This window comes from Aquarana catesbeiana, linkage group LG10 (genome assembly GCF_042186555.1).
Source record: "Aquarana catesbeiana isolate 2022-GZ linkage group LG10, ASM4218655v1, whole genome shotgun sequence".
Taxonomy (NCBI): Eukaryota; Metazoa; Chordata; class Amphibia; order Anura; family Ranidae; genus Aquarana; species Aquarana catesbeiana.
Window position 1 is genome coordinate 81,685,867 of NC_133333.1, and position 21,304 is coordinate 81,707,170.

Genomic DNA, 21,304 nt, shown 5'->3' on the forward strand with positions numbered 1-21,304 from the left:
CATCAATACAGACACAGCAGAGATTGATGCGTTTCACAAATCAAAATTGCTTAATCATAATCTGAAAAACACCACTAACCATAGCACTAAAATAGCATAGTACTCAGCTGAAGTTTCTGTAGTTTCTGCAGACAAAAGGACAGAAAACACAGAAAACACACAATGCTCACTGAACCTACGGATAGTCCTTCCAAACATATTAGATGCGACATGCTCTACAGGTGATGACATATATCATGTAACTAGTGAGCATTTATGAGATATAAGAGGAGGTAAATCCACTGGAGGGGATGATAAGGAACTATATACAAGATTTTAGTAATGAAAACGGTATCATTAGCAGTAATCAGCATGAATTCATGAAGAATCGTTCTTGCCAGATCAACCTATTAACCTTTTATGAGGAGGTGAGCTGCCATCTAGATAAAGGAAGGCCCGTAGACGTGGTGTATCTGGATTTTGCAAAAGCATTTGGCACAGTTCCCCATAAACATTTACTGTATGGCATGGACAATAGGGTGAGTACATGGATTGAAAACTGGCTACAAGGGTGACTTCAGAGGGTGGTGATAAATGGGGAATACTCGGAATGGTCAGGGGTGGAAAGTGGGGTCCCCCCAGGGTTCTGTGCTGGGACCAATCCTATTTAATTTATTCATAGACGACCTGGAGGATGGGGTAAACAGTTCAATTCCTGTATTTGCAGATGATACTAAGCAAAGCAGGGCAATAACTTCTCTGCAGGATGTGGAAACCTTTCAAAAATATCTGAACAAATTAATGGGGTGGGCAACTACATGGCAAGTGAGGTTTAATGTGGAAATGGAGCGAGTACAGAGAAGGGCAACAAAGCTAATAAAGGGACTGGAGGATATTAGTTATGAAGAAAGGTTGCGAGCACTGAACTTATTCTCTCTGGAGAAGAGACGCTTGAGAGGGGATATGATTTCAATATACAAATACCATACTGGTGACCCCTCAATAGGGATAAAATATTTTCGCAGAAGGGAGTTTAACAAGACTCGTGGCCACTCATTAAAATTAGAAGAAAAGAGGTTTAATTTTAAACTACGCAAAGGGTTTTTTACTGTAATGCCGCGTACACACGATCAGAAATTCGGCCAGCAAAAGACCGATGAGAGCTTTTGGTCAGAAAATGCGACCGTGTGTATGCTCCATTGGACTTTTGCTGGGCGAATTCCAGCCAGCAAAAGATTGAGAGCATGTTCTCAATTTTTCAGTCGGAAGAAGTTCCTATCCGAAAATGCGATCGTCTGTAGCAATTCCGACGTGCAAAATTCCTACGCATGCTCGGAAACATTGTACTTCATTTTCTCGGCTCGTCGTAGTATTGTACGTCACCGCGTTCTTGACGGACGAAAGTTCAGCGAACTTTTGTGTGACCGTGTTTATGCAAGGCAAGTTTGAGCGGAATCCCGTCGAAAAAGCCATCATATCTTTTTCCGACCAAAATCACGATCAGGTGTATGCGGCATTAGAGCAGCAAGGATGTGGAATTCCCTTCCACAGGCAGTGGTCTCAGCGGGGGGCATTGATAGTTTCAAGAAACTATTAGATAAGCACGACCGCAACATACCGCAACATACAGGGATATACAATGTAATACTGACATATAATCACACACATAGGTTGGACTTGATGGACTTGTGTCTTTTTTCAACCTCACCTACTATGTAACTATGTAACTATGTACAGGTACAAATAATTTAAAGGGTTAAGGTCCCTCCAAGGGGAGGAGATGTGTTTCGCCTTCTCTGCAAGAGGGAAGTATTTTGGATTTTTAAATTGAGTCACACGTTATTATGAACGCTGATGTGTCAGAATACTCTTTGTTGCACTCCCTTTCAGGGTTTTGCATTGCAGCCACCCCGATACATCAAGCACCCACTTGTTTTGGGCTGATGTTTTTCAGTGTAGTATATTCCAATAGGCTGTTGATGATGATGATGATGATGATAGTACATTTATTATTATTCTTTATAATAATCATTTGATCAATGTCCATGTGTGTTCTTCATTTTGAATGGATAGTCACTCACGGCCATCATTGTGTGCACTTAATAAAGGTGCGATGGACATGTATGTTTGCCTTTGGTTTAAGAGCTATTTTAATATAGTAACTTTTATGTAGTATCATATGCATTTTTTCTTCTAAATATTGGCTCATTTACCAGTGGCAGATATAAGAAATAATGAAAACGTTACTTTGCATATATAAATACTTTTTTTAATGTAAAGAGAGATTTTTTTCTATATAGATATATATTTTAATGTATTTGTATATTGTTTTTTAATACATGTATGGTGTGTTTTCTGTGGTTTCTGTCCTTTTGTCTGCAAAAACGTCAGAAAAGGGTTAATCAGCATAATCGAGCACCTACCAAGTTCAACTGAGTATATGCTATTTAGTGCTATGATTAGTGGTGTTTTTCAGGTGTGTCTGTATTGATGTTATCCACATAGATTTAAATTTACAATAAAGCTACATTTTATTCCTCTACAACTTGGAGTGTGGTCAACTGTTTCTTCTAATGTGTGAAATTTGGGGAAAATTGAATAACATCTAAGTTCTCTTTGTATGTTAAGCCACATTAACCACTTCAATACAGGGAACGTTTCCCTCCTTCCTGCCCAAGCCAAATTTTTCAGTTTTTAGCGCTGTTGCTTTTTAAATGGCAATTGCGCAGTCATACAACACTGTACTCAAACAAAACTTTTATCATTTTGTTCCCACAAATAGAGCTTTCTTTTGGTGGTATTTGATCAACACTGGGGTTTTTATTTTTTGCTAAACAAATAAAAAAATGCTGAAAATTTTGAAGAATAAAAAAGTTTTTCTTTGTTTCTGTTATAAAATTTTGCAAATAAGTAAGTTTTCTCCTTCACTGATGGGCACCGATGAGGCTGCACTGATGGCACTGATGAGGTGGAACCAATGAGGTAGCTCTGATGGGCACTAATTATGGGCACTAATATTCAGCACTGATGGGCACTGTTAGGCGGCACTGATGGGCAATGATAGGTGGCACTGATATGCAGCACTGATGAGCATTGATAAGCGGCACTGATGGGCACTCATAGGTGACACTGATGGGCAATCATAGGCGACACTGATGGGCACTGATAGGTGGCACTGATGGGCACTGACGGACACTGATAGATGGCACTGATAGGCATCACTGATGAAGAGGTACTGGCAGGTATTACTAATGGGCACTGATTGGCGTCATTAATGGGCACTGATTGACATCACTGGTGGTCCTGGGTGGCATACCTGGTGGCCATCATTGGTGGGCATCCCTGGTGGTCCCATTGGCATCTCTGGTGGTCCTGGGTGGGCATCCTGGGAGGGTCTGTGCTGATTAGGCATGAGCTTCGAGTTCGAGTCGAACTCATGTTCGACTCGAACATCGGCTGTTCGCAAGTTCGCCGAACAGCGAACAATTTGGGGTGTTCGCGGCAAATTCGAATGCCGCGGAAAACCCTTTAAAAGTCTATGCGAGAAATCAAAAGTGCTAATTTTAAAGGCTTATATTCATGGTATTGTCATAAAAAGTGTTTGGGGACCTGGGTCCTGCCCCAGGGGACATGGATCAATGCAAAAAAAAGTTTTAAAAATGGCCGTTTTTTCGGGAGCAGTGATTTTAATAATGCTTAAAGTGAAACAATAAAAGTGTAATATCCCTTTAAATTTCGTACCTAGGGGGTGTCTATAGTATGCCTGTAAAGGGGCACATGTTTTCCGTGTTTAGAACAGTCTGACAGCACAATGACATTTCAAAGGAAAAAAAGTCATTTAAAACTACTTGCGGCTATTAATGAATTGCCGGTCCGACAATACACATAAAAGTTCATTGATCAAAACGGCATGGGAATTCCCCACAGGGGAACCCCAAACCAAAAAAAATGACGTGGGGGTCCCCCTAAATTCCATACCAGGCCCTTAAGGTCTGGTATGGATATTAAGGGGAACCCCAGCCAAAATAAAAAAAAAAATCGCGTGGGGTCCCCCTCAAAATCTATACCAGACCCTTCAGGGTCCACATAGGTTGGACTTGATGGACTTGTGTCTTTTTTCAACGTCACCTACTATGTAACTATATGTAACCCTGCGCCAAAATTTAAAAAAAAAACGGCGTGGGGTCCCCCCAAAAATCCATACCGGACCCTTATCCGAGCATGCAACCTGGCAGGCCGCAGGAAAAGAGGGGGGGGACGAGAGAGCGCCCCCCCTCCTGAACCGTACCAGGCCACATGCCCTCAACATTGGGAGGGTGCTTTGGGGTAGCCCCCCAAAACACCTTGTCCCCATGTTGATGAGGACAAGGGCCTCATCCCCACAACCCTGGCCGGTGGTTGTGGGGGTCTGCGGGTGGGGGGGCTTATCGGAATCTGGAAGCCCCCTTTAACAAGGGGACCCCCAGATCCCGGCCCACCCCCCTGTGTGAAATGGTAAGGGGGTAAAAATGTACCCCTACCATTTCACTAAAAAACTGTCAAAAATGTTAAAAATGACAAGAGACAGTTTTTGACAATTCCTTTATTTAAATGCTTCTTCTTTCTTCTATCTTCTATCTTCCTTTGGTTTCTTCCTCCATCTTCTTCTTCTTCTGGTTCCTCGGGCCGCTCCGCATCCATGAAGGCATGGAGGGAGGCTCCCGCTCTTCTCTTCATCTTCTTCTCTTCATCTTCTTCTCTTCATCTTCTTTTCGGGCCGCTCCGCTTCCATGGTGGCATGGAGGGAGGCTCCCGCTGTGTGATGCTTCTCCTCTTCTGATGGTTCTTAAATAATGGGGGGTGGGGCCACCCGGTGACCTCGCCCCCTCTGACGCACGGTGACTTGACGGGACTTCCCTGTGGCATTCCCTGTTCGCATGTTCTGGTGCGAACCGAACAGGGGGGTGTTCGGCTCGTCCCTAGTGCTGATAATCAATCAGCGCAGACAACCCCTGTCAGAAGAGCAACCAATTGGCTCTCCTCTACTTGCGTCTGTCAGATGTGATAGAGGAAAAGCCGATACACGGATTTTCCAGTTTACACTGTGATCAGCTGTGATTGGACACAGCTGATCACGTGGTAAAGAACCTCCATCAGAGGCTGTTTACGGGGATTTGAGATGCGGTGAGATGACAATAATGAAAAAGTTAGTTTGCATATATGAATAGTTTTTTGAATGTGAACAGATTTTTTTCTATATAGATATATATTTTAATATATTTGTATATTGTTTTTTGGCATACCTGGTGGTCCTCATTGGTGGGCATCCCTGGTGGTCCTGGTGGCATCCTCGAGGGGGTTGCGCTAATAATCAATCAGCGCAGACCCCCCCTGTAAAGAGAGCAGCCAATCGGCTCTCCTCTACTTGCGTCTGGGAGACGCAATAGAGTAAAGGCCGATACACGGCTTTTCCTGTTTATACTTTAATCAGCTGTGATTGGAGACAGCTGATCACATGGTAAAGAGCCTCCGTCAGAGGCTGTTTACCAGGATCTGAGATGCTTTGTCTCATGCTGACACACCACACCCCTGATCGCCGCTCTGCGCGCCCCCACGGGCACGGCTTATCCTGCTGGACATCATATGGTGGGAAGTGGTTAAGCTCCCCAAAAAATAAGCTTAATGTCCCTAGTTTGCCTTATGGGTAACCAAATAACATCCAAGTTCTTTTTTGGACATTAAGCCACATTAAGCTCCCCAAAAGAACAAGTACAGCACCCCCTTGACCCCCAGAGGCATAGTGTGGACCTCCAAAGACAGGGAAGGCTGACATTTTGTTCTCTGGCAGATCCTAAGCCAGTGAAGGGATGTGCGATGACGGACAACTTGGGAACCAATCACTTTAAGTACATTATTGAATGCTTTATTGGAGACCTCCATAACTGAAAGGGTATAGGGCTTAGAACATCCATGGCAAAACTAGATTGGAACAGAACTAGTCTCTTTCAGTATTCCACACTACAGAATCAATAGGAGCAAAAGCTGACACTGGATATTAGAGCAACAGCTGAATATGGATAGGCTTCAGTAGGAGAGACACCAGACTTGCTCCTTAGGTCCATTACAGTACCAGGTACCTAGAGTAGCCATGCAGGTTCTCTGGTTCTTCTCCTAAATCAGCATGTGAGGCCTCTTGTAGGCTTAAGGCCCAGTCAAACCTTTCCTGCACTTTAGCATTCCCACCTCCAGGCCAAGCCTGGAGGCAGGCTGCACCAAGAATATACAGTTTACGTGTATATGTGCATACACTTCAATCATTGTAGGCATATTTACATATGCACAGCTAGATCTGAGGGTTCTTACACAAAAGAGGTAGTTCAATACAATTTTATTGATAGGGTTACATAATATAAACAAATTACCCTACCGAGCGAGCCCCAATCAGCACCTGCCGTGATTGCTCGGTGACAGCTGCAAGGCTGAAAATGTAGCTTGTTCAAAGTTTCAAGGCAATTGATTGAGGATAAGGCACTTTTTACACATTAGGCTCTTTTTACTTTAACAAAATAATAATTAAAGTGGCGCTCAATCAAATCAATTAAAAGTGTACAACAACTAGGTATAAATGGAAATTCAAAACCGGAAAATCCAATAAATACTTATGTCTAAAAATCATTACTTTTCCATCACATTGGGTAACTATGGATCAAGGCAAATCAAAGTTATTTCAATAAATGGATCCAAAATAAACTACTCCCAGAAACGACCATTAATGGAGCCTCACAGAGGGAGAGTAAACTATATCCGGGAGAAAAATTTCTGATTATGAAGAAATTTCTAAAAACCCATCAATTTAATATTATGCCTACCCATAATTAATGACACAATTGTGTAATTAAATAAATAAATAAATAGCACGAACTGAGCTAATATAAAGCCAAAATAAGTATATAAATAATATATAATACGTAAACGGTAAATTATTCAAATAAATATCATGCAACACTTCACAAATGTGCAAACAGATGAACAAATTAATAATTAAAAGCCAATATATGTGCTTCAAATGGTGAAACTAAAGTGTCATAAAAAGTAAAAGTCTCATAGACAATGCAATCCAGATTGTGACAATTGAAATGAGTGAAAAATTAGTTCATCCAAGATTCCCAGTCTCAGCACTCAATCATATGTGTAGATAAGGTAAATACAGGTGTAGTTCCCCCAGCCTCTCACCTCAGGGCTGAGTGATAACAGCCTTAAAGATAAATAATAGTAATCCCATCTGTTCCACGATCTCCTTAACGGTAGTTCCCTTAGGGGTTTCCTGTCTAAATCCTCCGCTCTCAGGATGCCCCAGTTAGACAATGTAAATCATGTAAGAAAGGGGAGGACGCACTCCATAGTGAAGTAGTTTAAAACCAACACATTTAATAAAGATATCCACTTACATAAGGTTAGTACGAGCAAGCATATCATCTGCTAGTAGCACAGCTGCTTCCCGAACCCGGACGTTATCGGGAAGCTAACCACGTGACCCGCCTCTCTTCTCTGATGCGTTGTGTGACTGTCATGTCACTTTATCAAAGGGTATAGAGACGGGTATGGCGGGGATAGCTATTATAGCAGGAAGGTTACCATGGCAACCCCTGCTCGGCATATATTCAGCATGATAGTAAATGACGCTCAGCATAAAGCAGCATAAGGATATCGGATAATGACTTATCATTTAAAAACAATAATAGCTATTTCATTTAATAAGGACAATTTCTAAATATTAATATAATAAAAACGGCAAGAATAAATACTTTTACTTTAACCACTTCAGCCCCGGACGAATTTACCGCCTTCCTGACCAGGCCATTTTTTGAGATACGGCAATTGCACGTTCATGCGACGTTGTACCCAAACAAAATTGATGTCCTTTTTTTTTCCACAAATAGAGCTTTCTTTTGGTGGTATTTGATCACCTTTTTTTTTTTTTTTTGGCGCTATAAACGAGAAAAGACTGACTATTTTGAAATAAACACAATATTTTGTACTTTTTGCTATAATAAATATCCCCATATAAAAAAAAAAAAAAAAAACAATTTCTTCATCAGTTTAGGCCGATATGTATTTTTCTACATATGTTTGGTAAAAAATCGCAGTAAACGTATATGGATTGGTTTGCACAAAAGTTATAGCGTCTACAAAATAGGGGATAGATTTATGGCATTTTTTTTTACTAGTAATGGCGGCGATCTGCGATTTTTATCATGACTGCAACATTGCGGCGGAAAGATCAGACACTTTTGACACTTTTTTGGGACCATTGACATTTATACAGTGATCAGAGCTAAAAATAGCCACTGATTACTGTAAAAATGTCACTGGCAGGAAAGGGGTTAACACTAGGGGGCGATCAAGGGGTTAACTGTGTTCCCTAGGTATGTTCTAACTGTGGGGGGGGGTGGGACTGACTAGGGGAGGAAACCAATCGGTGTTCCTACTTAGTAGGAGCACATGATCTGTCTCCTCTCCCCTGAGAAAACCGGGATTTGTGTGATTTGTTTACACACACAGACCCCGGTTCTCGCTCTGTCACGAGTGGTTGCGGGTGCCCCGCGGTCATCGCGCCCGCTGGGCACCCGCAGTGTACAGCTATGACGGCTCGCGTAGAGGAGCCAACCTGTTGCAGTATAACTGCGGTGGCTGGTCAGGAAGGGGGTTAAGCTGTTCACATTAAAATGTTTAGGATTGCAATAATATAGTTTAATGCGAATAACTTTTGTTATGTTTTACCAAATAATCTAACATTTTCAGAATATGTTGACATTGGCAGATTCTTGTATTGTGTGAAATTTGGTAAACATTGGTTCTTTTTTGTACATTAAGCTGCCCAAAAAACCAAGCTTAATGTCACGAATTTGCCTTGTGAGAGACCAAAATCCAGGTAATTTCCAGGATAGATTTGGTAAGGTGAAAACTTAGTTTGTGCACATTTTCAATGCAATTTATTGAGGTTTATGCAATTTATTACACATTACGCTACATTAAGCCATCTTTGCACTAAATGATTTAGGATGTCCTGGGGCACCAAATCCAAAAATTCTATGCAAATAATATTTGTGCATGTTTTTATTTCGATTTTGTTGTAATAAAAATGTATACTTTTTTACAATTCTATAACATTGTCATTATGGCAGCTGCCATCTCTCCCACCAGCTGACTCTCACACTAGCACAGTTGCAGACAGTGCACAGTGGACTGAAGCTACCTCCTCATGATCTTCGGCTCTGATGTTTTCCTGTACCTAGACAGGAGGAGAGGCCAGGAAGGAGGAGAGACACAGTTCTGCATGTGCCGTGCTGATCTGAGGTCTGTAGTGAATGCAATATCATGAGACTTTCATGGGAGGGCACACAGGCAAGGGGGGTCAGGAGGGCAAGTTGACAAAGATGATTGGGGGGATGGTAAGTGGATACTGTATTGCTAGGGGGTGCTTTGGAAGGGGAAAGAACTTGTGTTAGAAAAGGGATTGGATATGAAATGCGGCCCCCACTCCCCCTCCCAGTACAAGTCCTCTCCCCTCCCAAAGCGCCCCTAGCACATACAGTATCCACTTACCCCACCAGATCAAAGAGATGCTGGCTGATACAGAGGGGACAATCATGGTGTCTGGAACACTGGAAACCCCACAAGAAATGTCCCCCTGCCAGGCAAGTTAGTGAACCCAAGTGCCAGAACTTTTTTTGGCACTGGGCTCCAGAACTCAGGACCAGTTCACATCATGAATCGCACAGGAACACACTCATTCCTGTGCGATTCACATGCACTTGGGGTGCAGTGTGGTTTCAGCCCATTAATTTGGTCCGCACCAAGACTTTTGCATGTACTACTTTACAAAATGCACAGGAATTGGATCGCATGAAACTTTTGTACCATGCGATCCAGTGCAGGCAAACATATTGCGTTTGCACCCTGTGTTTGGGGTTTCATTAGGTTGACACCCATTGCAGATCGCAAATGCAGTGAATTGTGAATGCAGTACTGGAAATGCACATGAAATGCGGGTTTCCCTCATGGCTTTTTGGTGTGAACAGGCCCATATAGATTCACAGGATTTTGTTTATCTTTCAGGAAGGTCCCACCAAAACCAGGACAGGGGGAAGTATGGATTTGTATTAGAAGGGGAGAGGAGTTGTGTTTGGGGGGTAATGTTTAAACTGAAAATGGGGATTTGGGTTTTAGGATTTGTGACGGAACTGGGGAGAGGACTTGTGCTGGCCTGGCATGGGGAGAATGGGGGAAGAAGATTTAACCCAGGATGGGGGGGGGGGGGGGGGTGTGCTGGTTGGAAGGCCTTGGCGGAAGTGATATGTGCTTGAAGTGGGAGAGGATTTTTGCTGAGAGGGGATTGGGGGGATTTGTCCTGGGGGGGTGGATTTGAAGAGATGTCCTTTACACTGCACCCCATCACAAATACAGGTGCAATATAAAGGCAGTACCAGTACAGCTGTAGACAGTGGGGGTGGGGGTTGCATTGTGGAGGAGAGGGACTGGCAGAAGGACAGTTGGGTGAGAGGGGAACCAAAGTGCACCTTTGCCTGTGTAGAAAAAAATCCTTGCATCGGCCCTGCCCTCTACCACTGCCTCTTGGTCTCCCTATCCCTATGTGGCAGTTGTAGGTCAATCACCAAGCATCATTGCCATTACTTGGGAAGAAAAAGAGTGAATCATATGTGTCCCCATACCCAGAAGTACCAATTATTTTCCTCACTTGTTTTTTGCTCTGAATAGAACATAGAGGAATTAAAAAAAAAGGTAATATATGAGAGGGGAGCAAAGTGGATAAGTGATTATCACCTCTGTCTGGCAGCACTAGCATCATTGGTTTAAATCCCAACCACAGAACTACCTGCAAGGAGTTTGCCTGTTCTCCCTGTGCCTGCATGGGTTTACTTTAGGTACTCCAGTTTCCTTCCACACTCAAAAGGCATGCTGGAAGATTATTTGGCACTTGTCTAAGTTGGTCTTACTATGTGTATATATAAATGTGAGTTAGAGACCTTAGATTGTAAGCTCCCCGAGGGCAGGGATTGATGTGAATGTGCAATTTATATGTAAATCGCTCCATAATTTGTAAGTATATAAGTACTATAAATCAATAGGTGCCGCTAGAAAGGGATATATCAAAACAAATCACAGCATAGGTTTGCCCTAACCTTTCTGCAGTACTAATTGAGCCACTGACCCAAGGCAATATCGGCTAGCAAGAATAAGGATGAAAGCCCCAAGTCAACAATGTCAGCTTTGATATTCCAGACAAGTTTCTCTTTAAAGAGTAACGTGAAGTACACACTATAAGAAAATTGGGTTTCTTCTATGTTTCACAGCAGGTTGAAACCAAGGATGGTATTAATTGCATCATCAAACTAATTGAACATTTGAATTCTCAAACTACTGTACAAAGGCTTTTTTTGTTGTTTATTGTTTCAAGTGCAGTCTTTCATATCTGATTTTTTTCTCATACGCAAGTCATACGAAAACAGTACACATTGAATGAAAATCATTAGTTCTGTTCATGTACAAGAAAAATTATGGAGTTTGTCCCTTCGGAAAGATCTCCAAGCAGCATCTATCTCAAAGCTAGGAACTTTAGATAATTGGAAGGCTGTATTTCTGTAAACCAAAAGAATTCCAAGACTAATGTGGGATCAAGAGTCCACCAAGTCAGGCCACTGACCTTTGTACTGTCGTGTTGAGTAAACCATAATTTATACAAGCTCAGACAAACTCATTCATCTCTTACCACATTATCATGCTGACCAGCCTCATTATTATCTCATTGAGGATATTGAAGAAATCAGCCATTATTTTGGCTTGGTCTCCCATTTTTCCCATGGAAATTCCAAATGCAATGAAGAAGCCAATGAGTCCTAAGAGGAAAAGGAGGCACAAAGGTCAGACCATACAAATACAAATAATGCATCTTTTGTCTGTTTCAAAGAAAGAAAATAATAGCAAACAAATGTCTTTGTTTAGCAGGCCACTCGGCAAGAATTATACTCTGGTTTACAGAAAACAGAAAATGTTTCTAGATAAATAGGAAGTCTTAATATATTGACCGATCAAAGCATAAGAAAAGTAGGTCTGACCTGAATTAAGGTTATATCAAACATTACACACTATGTTTTTTTTTTAAAAAGCCTTTGAATCTGGATTTTTTACAAACCATTGTGCATAAAGAGGCCTTTTCCTTTCAAAGAAAAAATATCCGAAAAAAAGCTTATCCTCTATGGCCAGCTTTGCAAAAACCTCTTCAGTGCTCTTTAGTAGCAACAAATTGTATTATTATACAGGATTTATATAGCACCAACAGTTTGCGCAGCGGTTTACAATATAGAGGGGGACAGTACAATTATAATACAATTCAATACAGAAGGGACAGGAGGGCCCTGATGGTTGGGGTTACAATCTAAAGGGAGGGGGAGGTGGTACAAAAGGTAATAGCTTGATGGAGGTGGCTCGGGTACAGTTCTTAGGTGGAGGTGGGGAAGGCTTCCCTGAATAAGTGAGTTTTCAGGGGTTGTCTAATGGCGGACAGAGTAGGGGCTGACCAGACATACTAGGGTAGGGAGTTCCAGAGGATGGGAGATGCTCTGGATAAGTCCCAGAGGCAAGCATGGGAGGAGGTAACAAGGGAGCTAGAGAGCAGGAGGTATTGGGAGGAGTGTAGAGGATGATTTGGACAATATCTGCAGATGAGGTTGGTGATGTAGCTGGGGGGGGCGATGTTATGGATGGCCTTGTATGTTGTGGTTAGTATTTTGAATTTTATACAGTGGGGTAGTGGAAGCCAGTGAAGGGATTGGCAGAGAGAAGCAGCAGTAGTGGATCGGTTAGTAAGGTGTATTAGTCTAGCAGAAATATTGCAAGCTCAGTTTTAGAAAGATTGAGCTTGAGGAAGTGGTGTGACATCAATACTGATATGTCACTCAGTAAGTTTGTGATATGTGACGAGATTAAGGGGGGTGAGTTGAGGAGTGGAGTGACAGATCTGGGTGTCGTCAGCATAGAGGTGGTATTGGAAGCCATGGGATGTTTTTAAAAATGTGTTGTTATTGCTATCTGTGTCCAGTTGAAGGGAAAACACTTCCTAGTTTGCATACTGTTGGTATGATTGGAAGTAGGTTTGCAAATATATATTCAGGGTGGCCATAGAAATATATACTGCATATAGGGGCAGGAATTTCTGTAACTGATGTCCAGAGACACCACAGTCATATGCTAACTAGGTTTTTGTTGTTAATAAACATCCTGACCAATTGGGCCTGTGATAAGACTGTTTCCAGGGTCATAAAGCAGAATTATCTTCAAAAGAATTCAATTTACTTAATTGGCACTGAAAGTTGTACACTGCTTATTGGCTCAATTTATGTAACATCACAGTGATCATCTGATCAGCCAATTAGATTAATCTCTATTGTTAAAGACTTTGTATATGAAGGGAAAGGTGAGACTACTAAGAGGAGGGTAATGGAAGGAATGGCCAAGGTTGTATAGAGTACATGGGTACATGCACATATATGAAAGACACATACTGTAGTTATGTATATAGATTGGACATATATGCTGGATGTGGACATTACCTCTCATCTTCAGCTATTTCACAAAAAAAAAAAAGCATAATCTGTCCAATAAGAAGGACGGTGATCCAGAAAACAATACATTTGAACCAGGAAGTAGTAAAGCAGAATCAGGGAATAGCAGTGATTTTCTCAACTGTTAAAGTGGAACCTTACCCATAACAACTTGATAATTATAATGTTCTTTAGCAAACAACATACATTTCACATTAATAATTATGCTACCAAAATTATTGTGTGTTGTAAATTGTTCCTGTTTCTTTTTGCAGGAGGCTGCCATTTTGCTGAAGCCCAGAGCACTTGAACAGCAGTGAATCTTTAGAGAGCAACTGAGCATGTGCAGAGCAGTGTGAGACAGTGGGCTTGATTTCCTAAAGGCAAATAGACAGTGCACTTTGCAAAATTATTGTATGTTGTAAATTGCCTCCAGTCTTGTTCCTGTTTCTTTTGCAGAAGCTTATAGCACCTGAATAACAGTTGCTCCAGAACTTAGTACAGGCATACCCCACTTATAAGTACACAATGGGGTTTATTTACTAAAGCTGGAAAGTGCAAAATCAGGCTCACTTCTGCATAGAAACCAATGAGCTTCCAAGTTTTATTAACAAAGCTTAATTGAACAAGCTAGGGTTAGAAGCTCATTGGTTTCTATGCAGAAGTGAGCCTGATTTTGCACTTTCCAGCTCTGGTAAATAAACCCCATTGTGTACTTAAAAGTGGGGTATGCCTGTAAATGAGCAGAAGCTGTGCTGACTGCCATCATGTGCCCAGATAGCAAGAATAATTTGCCACAAGCTTGTGACAGTGTTTAATTGGAAGTCCTGTTAACTTGCTGCACATTTTCACTGGCAAGTTGTACACTTGCAGAGCACTTGAAGCACAAGTTCTAGTTGACACTTTTCCAATTTTTAGAAAATTTGCATGGCAAATCTCTAGCAACAGTTGCAGTTGTGAGTCTACAGTAAGAGCTCTTCAAGTCACAGTGATCCCTGTGGTGGGATGACCATTGCACAACATAGGTGAACCAGAAGTTGCAGCAGACTTGCGGACTGTTTGCAAAGAAAGTTGATCTGGAGTCATTCAATGCAGATTTGCTGCAATTGGGCAACAAACTTTTTAAGCCTGGCAAGTCTAGCAATGGCTTAGCAAGTCATTTTCAAACTTGCAGCTCAATTGCTTGCTCTCTGGGTGCAAGCAAAACGTCAGTTTTTTATATGTGCCTTGCACGTGATTGGGTATTCTTTGCAAAGTGAAGCTTTAAATCATTTACTAAGCTCTGGAGTAACTGCACTTGTCTATTTGCCTTTAGTAAATGAACATCAGTGTATTACTGGATTTTAAACTGTATAGGCACTTATGTTTAAATGTTTACATAGCTATACCTGCAAAAGGGACCATCCTGAAGTGATCTGGTAGGACTTAATTTTTTGACTAAAGTTCCACTTTAAGTGTGGGATAAGTGTGTAAATTACAACAATGAACAATATTACAGACTCTTTGGCAGATATGACATAAAACCTATATTTATTTTCTTTTTTTGCCTTAAGTTTCACTGTACTGACAATTAGTCAGCGCATTGCATAAGTAGATACAGTACCACATGAGGAACTTTCCAAACAGAGTAAGCAAATGTTTTTCAAAAGTACTTGGAGGACTTAGCAGCATGAACTACTTGTTGAATAATAGTTGCCCCAGCGAGTGATCATTTTAAACACCTTGTTAGGCAGCAGTGTAGGGCAAGGGATGATCGTATGTTTAACATCTGCATGGTCCCTGTTGTTAAAGAACCTGTAAGCTAGGGTGTTTAATTTTCTAATGGAAAAAAATAAACTGTAAAATTCTTACAGGCTTTGCTTATGCCCCGAGTCTGAGTGATGTAAGAGATATATATGCTAAATTTCAAGAAGATTGGATAATACTTAGAGGTTGCACACTTTGATCTGTTTTGTAAAAGTAGGCAAAAAATACAATTTTTTCAATGTTAATTACTTTTATTGGGAAAACTAGAAATCACAAACTTAAAATACTATTAAAACTATGCACTAAGATTATTAGGTAATATGATAGGCAAAACATGTGTTATATTAATCAACTTTGAACGATGCAATCCCTTGTTTTGTTCGCTTGGTGACGACTTTTCTGTGATGCTCGACTACCCTCAACAAGAATTGTTTTTGTTGTTCATCCCTGACCGATTCGTTATACTTTTTTATCAGAGAAATTCCTCTGTCTGCGGTATCATTGACAACCTTAAGAGCGTTCACATGGCTTCTTAGAGAATCACTGCAGTATTCTGTCACGTCTTAGATCCCAAACAATTCAAAGAACGTCTTTGTTTTATTAGTAATTACATAGTTACATAGTAGGTGAGGTTGAAAAAAGACACAAGTCCATCAAGTCCAATCTATGTGTGTGATTATGTGTCAGTATTGCATTGTATATCCCTGTATGTTGTGGTCATTCAGGTGCTTATCTAATAGTTTCATGAAGCTATCAGTGCTCCCCGCTGAGACCACCGCCTGTGGAAGGGAATTCCACATCCTTGCCACTCTTACAGTAAAGAACCCTCTACGTAGTTTAAGGTTAAACCTCTTTTCTTCTAATTTTAATGAGTGGCCACGAGACTTGTTAAACTCTCTTCTGCGAAAAAGTTTTATCCCTATTGTGGGGTAATGAAATGGCTCAGGTCTTTTCCTTCAAAAACCATGTTTTTACCTTCTAATCGTTTCACTACCTTTTTCTTTGCAGGTTTGGTTTCTAAATTTTTAGTCATATTTTCCTTAACAGCTTGAGTAATACGTTCGTCCAAAAAAGCCAATCCTACGTATGTTTCTGACAAATACCAAAGGTGTCTCTTAGCAACTGTGAGAGCACATTTTTTGACGTCTGCATCTGGGTAGGTGCTCAAAAGCTGTAGCATATCCAAATCATTCTTTGGAGCCCACCAACTTACAATTGCCTCATGCCAAAAGCGAACATATATGAGGCTGACAAAATGTGCAACCCGTTTCATTCCTTCTAATTGACGTTGAGGAATATTCAACTGTTTAGTGAAGAGGACAATTTTAAGTGCATATAATGCCTTTGCCATCCACCTTGCTTGATGCAGTGCCCCTGGGATCCTGAAACTGAAGTCGTTTTTAGACCAACCTCCTAGGTACAGGAGTGAGAGTTTTAATAACTTTTTGTAGTCTTCTCTTGGATGACTTCCATCTTTTAGGACATTTTGGATGTAGTTAACCATTTTCACTCTTGTTCTTCTAGAAAGCCTTGAACGGGACTTTCTTCATCCAGCATTGTTGTATATGACTTCTTATCAAGTGAAGTCCACAGACTTTGCTTTGATAAAAGTGATCAATGTGTGCAACCCCTAAATATTATCCAATCTTCTTGAAATTTGACATATATATCTTTTACATCACTGAGACTCAGGGCGTAAGCAAAGTCATATGAAAATCACATCTTTAGAAAAATGAAACACCCTACTGTAAGCCCTCCTTTACCATGAGTATTTTTAGAACAGGGCTTCATAATTCCTGAAGCTCTGGTGTACATTTACACTAACTGAGAGTATCAGCTGGGTTTCAATTTATTCTGATTAGAATAGGACTCAACATCCATGTGTACACACTTAAAACCTGGGGAATTATGAGTCTGACAAGAAGCACCAATGATTTTGGACCTTCGTTTGGCACAGCAGCAAAAAATAATAGATACAACATTTTCCTGTATATAGCACCCTCCTAGTGTAGTGTAGGCAGCTAGGTAATTTTAGCTTGCACTTCTGTAATCAGTAGCGCAGGAGTTGATTGGTTAGGACTACTAAGTGTCTCACAGGCTGCTGCTTTGATTATTCCCCCCTATATTCTAGAGGATTCTAGACATAGAGGGTGAAAAAACAGACTGATTATTTATGGAACTCCAGCCAATCCCTAGGGAGGTGTGCCCAGTAGGTGGTGGGCAAACCCATTAATAGTCAGAGGCCTGAGTCAGCAGTGCAGTTTTCTTGGGTCCAGTCCTGCTGGAGGAAACTCCTTTGCAGGAGCTTTGCCTCTGGAGCAGGAGTGCTAGAGAAGCCATAGAGAAGACATCGAGTTCCCAGCTAAGCTCAGCTGGGGGGGCTATTCGCAAGTTTGAATCCAGGGATCAAGTTGGGTCTGGAGAAACTTACTGGAGAGGGCCAGGAAAAAATTGGCGGGAAAAAAAATCCAGCTTTCCTATGGTGGTGTGAGTCTGCATCTCCCTCACTTGGAACAGCCTGGTGGATATCGGCAGGAGGCAACCGATGATGTAAGTAGATGATCCCAGCGCGGAAGAACAGTTACTGTGTGTAGTTTAGGGGGTACAGGTCACCAACAGCATAGAGATTATATGGGACATTTAATTTTGTGCTTCACAGCCCGAAGTGTGGAGTCCTCACGTTGTTCAGCTCTACAGTTAACCTGGGTATCCCATGCTCCTTATCCCTATCCAAGATTTATTGTTCATAATAAAAACCCAAAAAGAAACTCCTAAACTGTTCTTTGGAGCGCAGGAAATGCTGTGTGTCTGGCTGTGTGTGATCTATGGGGAGAATTAAACAAAGATTCACCAACGGCTCTTTAGGGGATGTGCTACATGTACATTTATTAATTAGGGCACTGCAAATAATAATGCTGATGTTCAGATTTCAGTAACATAAATCAATCAATCAGATATTAGCACAATGTTAAAGCAATTTTTATTCCTAATCAGTTGATTTAGGATACTGCACCTTGAAGTTTGCCCTTTGTGATACTAACGTACATAAGAAAATGGTCACCAGATTTCCATAGTATAAACACACACACTAAGGTGCATTTAACCTTTAAACATGCATATGTAGCGCTACCCCCATGAGGGTCCCTTAGAGATATTTGACCCCAATGGTTGCCCTAATCTTGCAAGTCTCCCAACACCACTGACACCCTGGGTTCTGGCATTTCTGAATGCAAAAACACAGACACCCAAATTATGACACAGTAATCAAGTCATTATTTTACTTAAAGTTCTGCAGTCAAACAAATCAACCAGGAGTGATGTAGGCAAATATGAAGTTATTAACTCTTAGCACAAATAAACAGGATAATTAAGAGCGAAGAGTTTCAATGGGGAAGAGAGCAGCAACCAGTAACCTGAATAAGGCCTATGGCCACAGGTAAAAAAAGGGAAGGAGATTGACCAGTTTTATGTCAGACTACTCCCTTTTGCCCCTGATGTAACAAGGCAAAGTCCAGGCTGAGCACTAGTGGGAAAAGCCTCACTTTGGCAGATGCTGTAAATAGACATGTGCAGTTCATTTCGTTACGAATTGAAATTCAGACAAATTTGCGAATTACAATAGTAATGAATTTAAACAAATCTGAAATAACAAAACACAATTTTGGCCAAATTCAAATAGTTTTCAAATCAAATTTGAATCTTTTTCAAATCAAATTTGAATTTCCTAAGAGAATAAAATAGAATAGAAAATAAAGGAATAGGATAAAAAATATATATAATTGAATATAAAATAGAAGAATAGAATATAATAGAGTCAAACAGAACAGAATGCAAAATAAAAGAATAGAAAAAAAGGGACAGAATAGAAAATAAAAGATCAGAATAAAATAGAAGGAATAGAAAGAATATAACCATTTCCCAAAACTTTAATAAAATACATTTGAATAGAAAAGATTAAAATAGAATAGAAAATAAAATAAAAGAATAGAATTGACTAGAATATAAAAGAACATAATAGAATAAAAGAAACAATAGAATAGAATAGAATAGAATAGAATAGAAAAGAAAGAATATAACCATCTTCTGAAATTCTAATTTAGAATAAAATGTATTTAAATTCAAATAGAATAGAACGAAATAGAAAAGAATAGAATAGAATAGAAAGAATAGACAGGTGCAACGCTCAGAACAGTGGAGCCACATGATGTCAATGAGTAGTGAAAGCCATATACCAGGTGCTCAGGCTCAGGCGTTCTCTCATCCACCGGTAGACAAATAGTCAAACAAAGGGGGATAGCTGGCAACTACATTGATGCTTATAAATTCAGCAGCAGCCACTGTTATAGTGTTAATAAGCAGCAGCCACTGTTTTTATTCACTGATATGTAACAATAAAGAATTTATAAGGATCAACGGAGTTACCGGCAATACCCTTTCATTTAGCTATTAGAATAGAAAGAATATAACAATATAACCATTTTCCGAAATTCGAATTTCAAACAGAATAAATTTGAATAGAATAGAAAAGATTAGAATATAATAGAAAAGAATAGAATTGAAAATAAAAGAAAAGAATAGAAAAAACATCTTCCAAGACTGAAATTTCGAATAGAATAAATTTGATTTTGAATGGAATTCGAATGCAATTCAAATCGATTAAAATTTTCAGAATTCTGGGTTGAAATGAGTTCAATTCGACCAAATTCGGAACATTCAAATAGATTTGAATTCAAATAAAATAAATAAATAAATAAATTCAAATAAACAAAACTAATTCCGAAAACGAATGAAACTAATTAAGCAAATTTTATTAAGTTAATTTATGTAAATAAAAAAATCAAAACAAAACAATTTTTTTTTGTTCTGCGCATGTCTAGCTGTAATATTTCCCCTGACAATGCAGGAGATTTAGCCAGCTCCTGGCTACACATAATTATGATGTTGCTATTAAAAAAAGCAGTTTGGAGTTGGAGGACTTTAACTGTCCTTTAATGCTCGAAAACAATCTTTGGTTTGTTTAAAAACACTTAGGCATCTAAGAGTACAGCAAAGTAACCCCACCACAAATACAGACAATTCAAGCTGATCACATAATAAAAAACTGTATAAACAGTGGATATAGTTGGTAAAAAAAAAAGTATGCCAAAATGATTAGTAAATCCAAGTAGATATATATAAATTATATTTTGCTGTCAAACCAACTGCTAATAAGACCTGTGCTTGTAATCACACTGGAAGAAGTTCACTTCCAGTCTATATACATTGTTTTCAGTCTTAAGCCCCGATGAAGGAAGCATTTTTGGATCCCTGAAATGAGATGGCTACTTTTTTTGATTGTCTCCATGATCTTCATTGGAATAAAGTCATTATCTGGACTTTTTAGCAGTGGTGTGGCACTTTTTTTTGTTTTTACATATTTAACATCTTGATCTTTTTGTTAAAAGTCAAGGTCGACCTCATCCCTGCTGTATTTTGAGCCTCCATGTTCTTTGAATGTGACAGGTGAGGCTCAGATGATGAAAGCTGATGGGGTGGGTGTGGGCAGGACTAGCCTCGACTTTTACTTTAAAAGTCACGATTTGCATGCAGCTACAGCTTCCCATTATACTTTATTTTAATCTACTGTTTTATTCACAAGCAGCATAGTTTCCCCAGTTTGAATTACCCAGATTTGTAACAAGCTTACATATTGATTTAGGGCCATATCAGGCTATGTCAGACCAGGATAACAGGAAACAATCCTAATCAAGAGATTCTGGAGAAAAAAAACAACTTGTGAGGTAAGAAGACATTTATAACCACTGTGGATTTCTGCTATATGTCCATTTCTCCCTCATCCTCTCTCCTTTCACTTGTTAAATAAATCTGGACAACCAAAGCAGTCATGGGACAGCTAAATCACCTGCATATTTCGATCTCGTGTGATGTCAACATCAGATCAGCACAGAATGATGGTGTTGTTCCTTCATCATGTGAGA

General features: G+C 40.1%; 1 protein-coding gene across 1 annotated transcript in view; it reads right to left on the reverse strand.

Moving 5' to 3' along the window:
- Window positions 1–21,304, reverse strand: part of LOC141110754 (excitatory amino acid transporter 2-like) — a 470,509-nt gene that overhangs the window by 134,202 nt on the left and 315,003 nt on the right. The window contains exon 6 of the mRNA XM_073602336.1: window positions 11,750–11,876. Coding sequence (XP_073458437.1) covers window positions 11,750–11,876 — 127 coding nt within the window. The remainder of the gene's footprint in view (window positions 1–11,749; window positions 11,877–21,304) is intronic.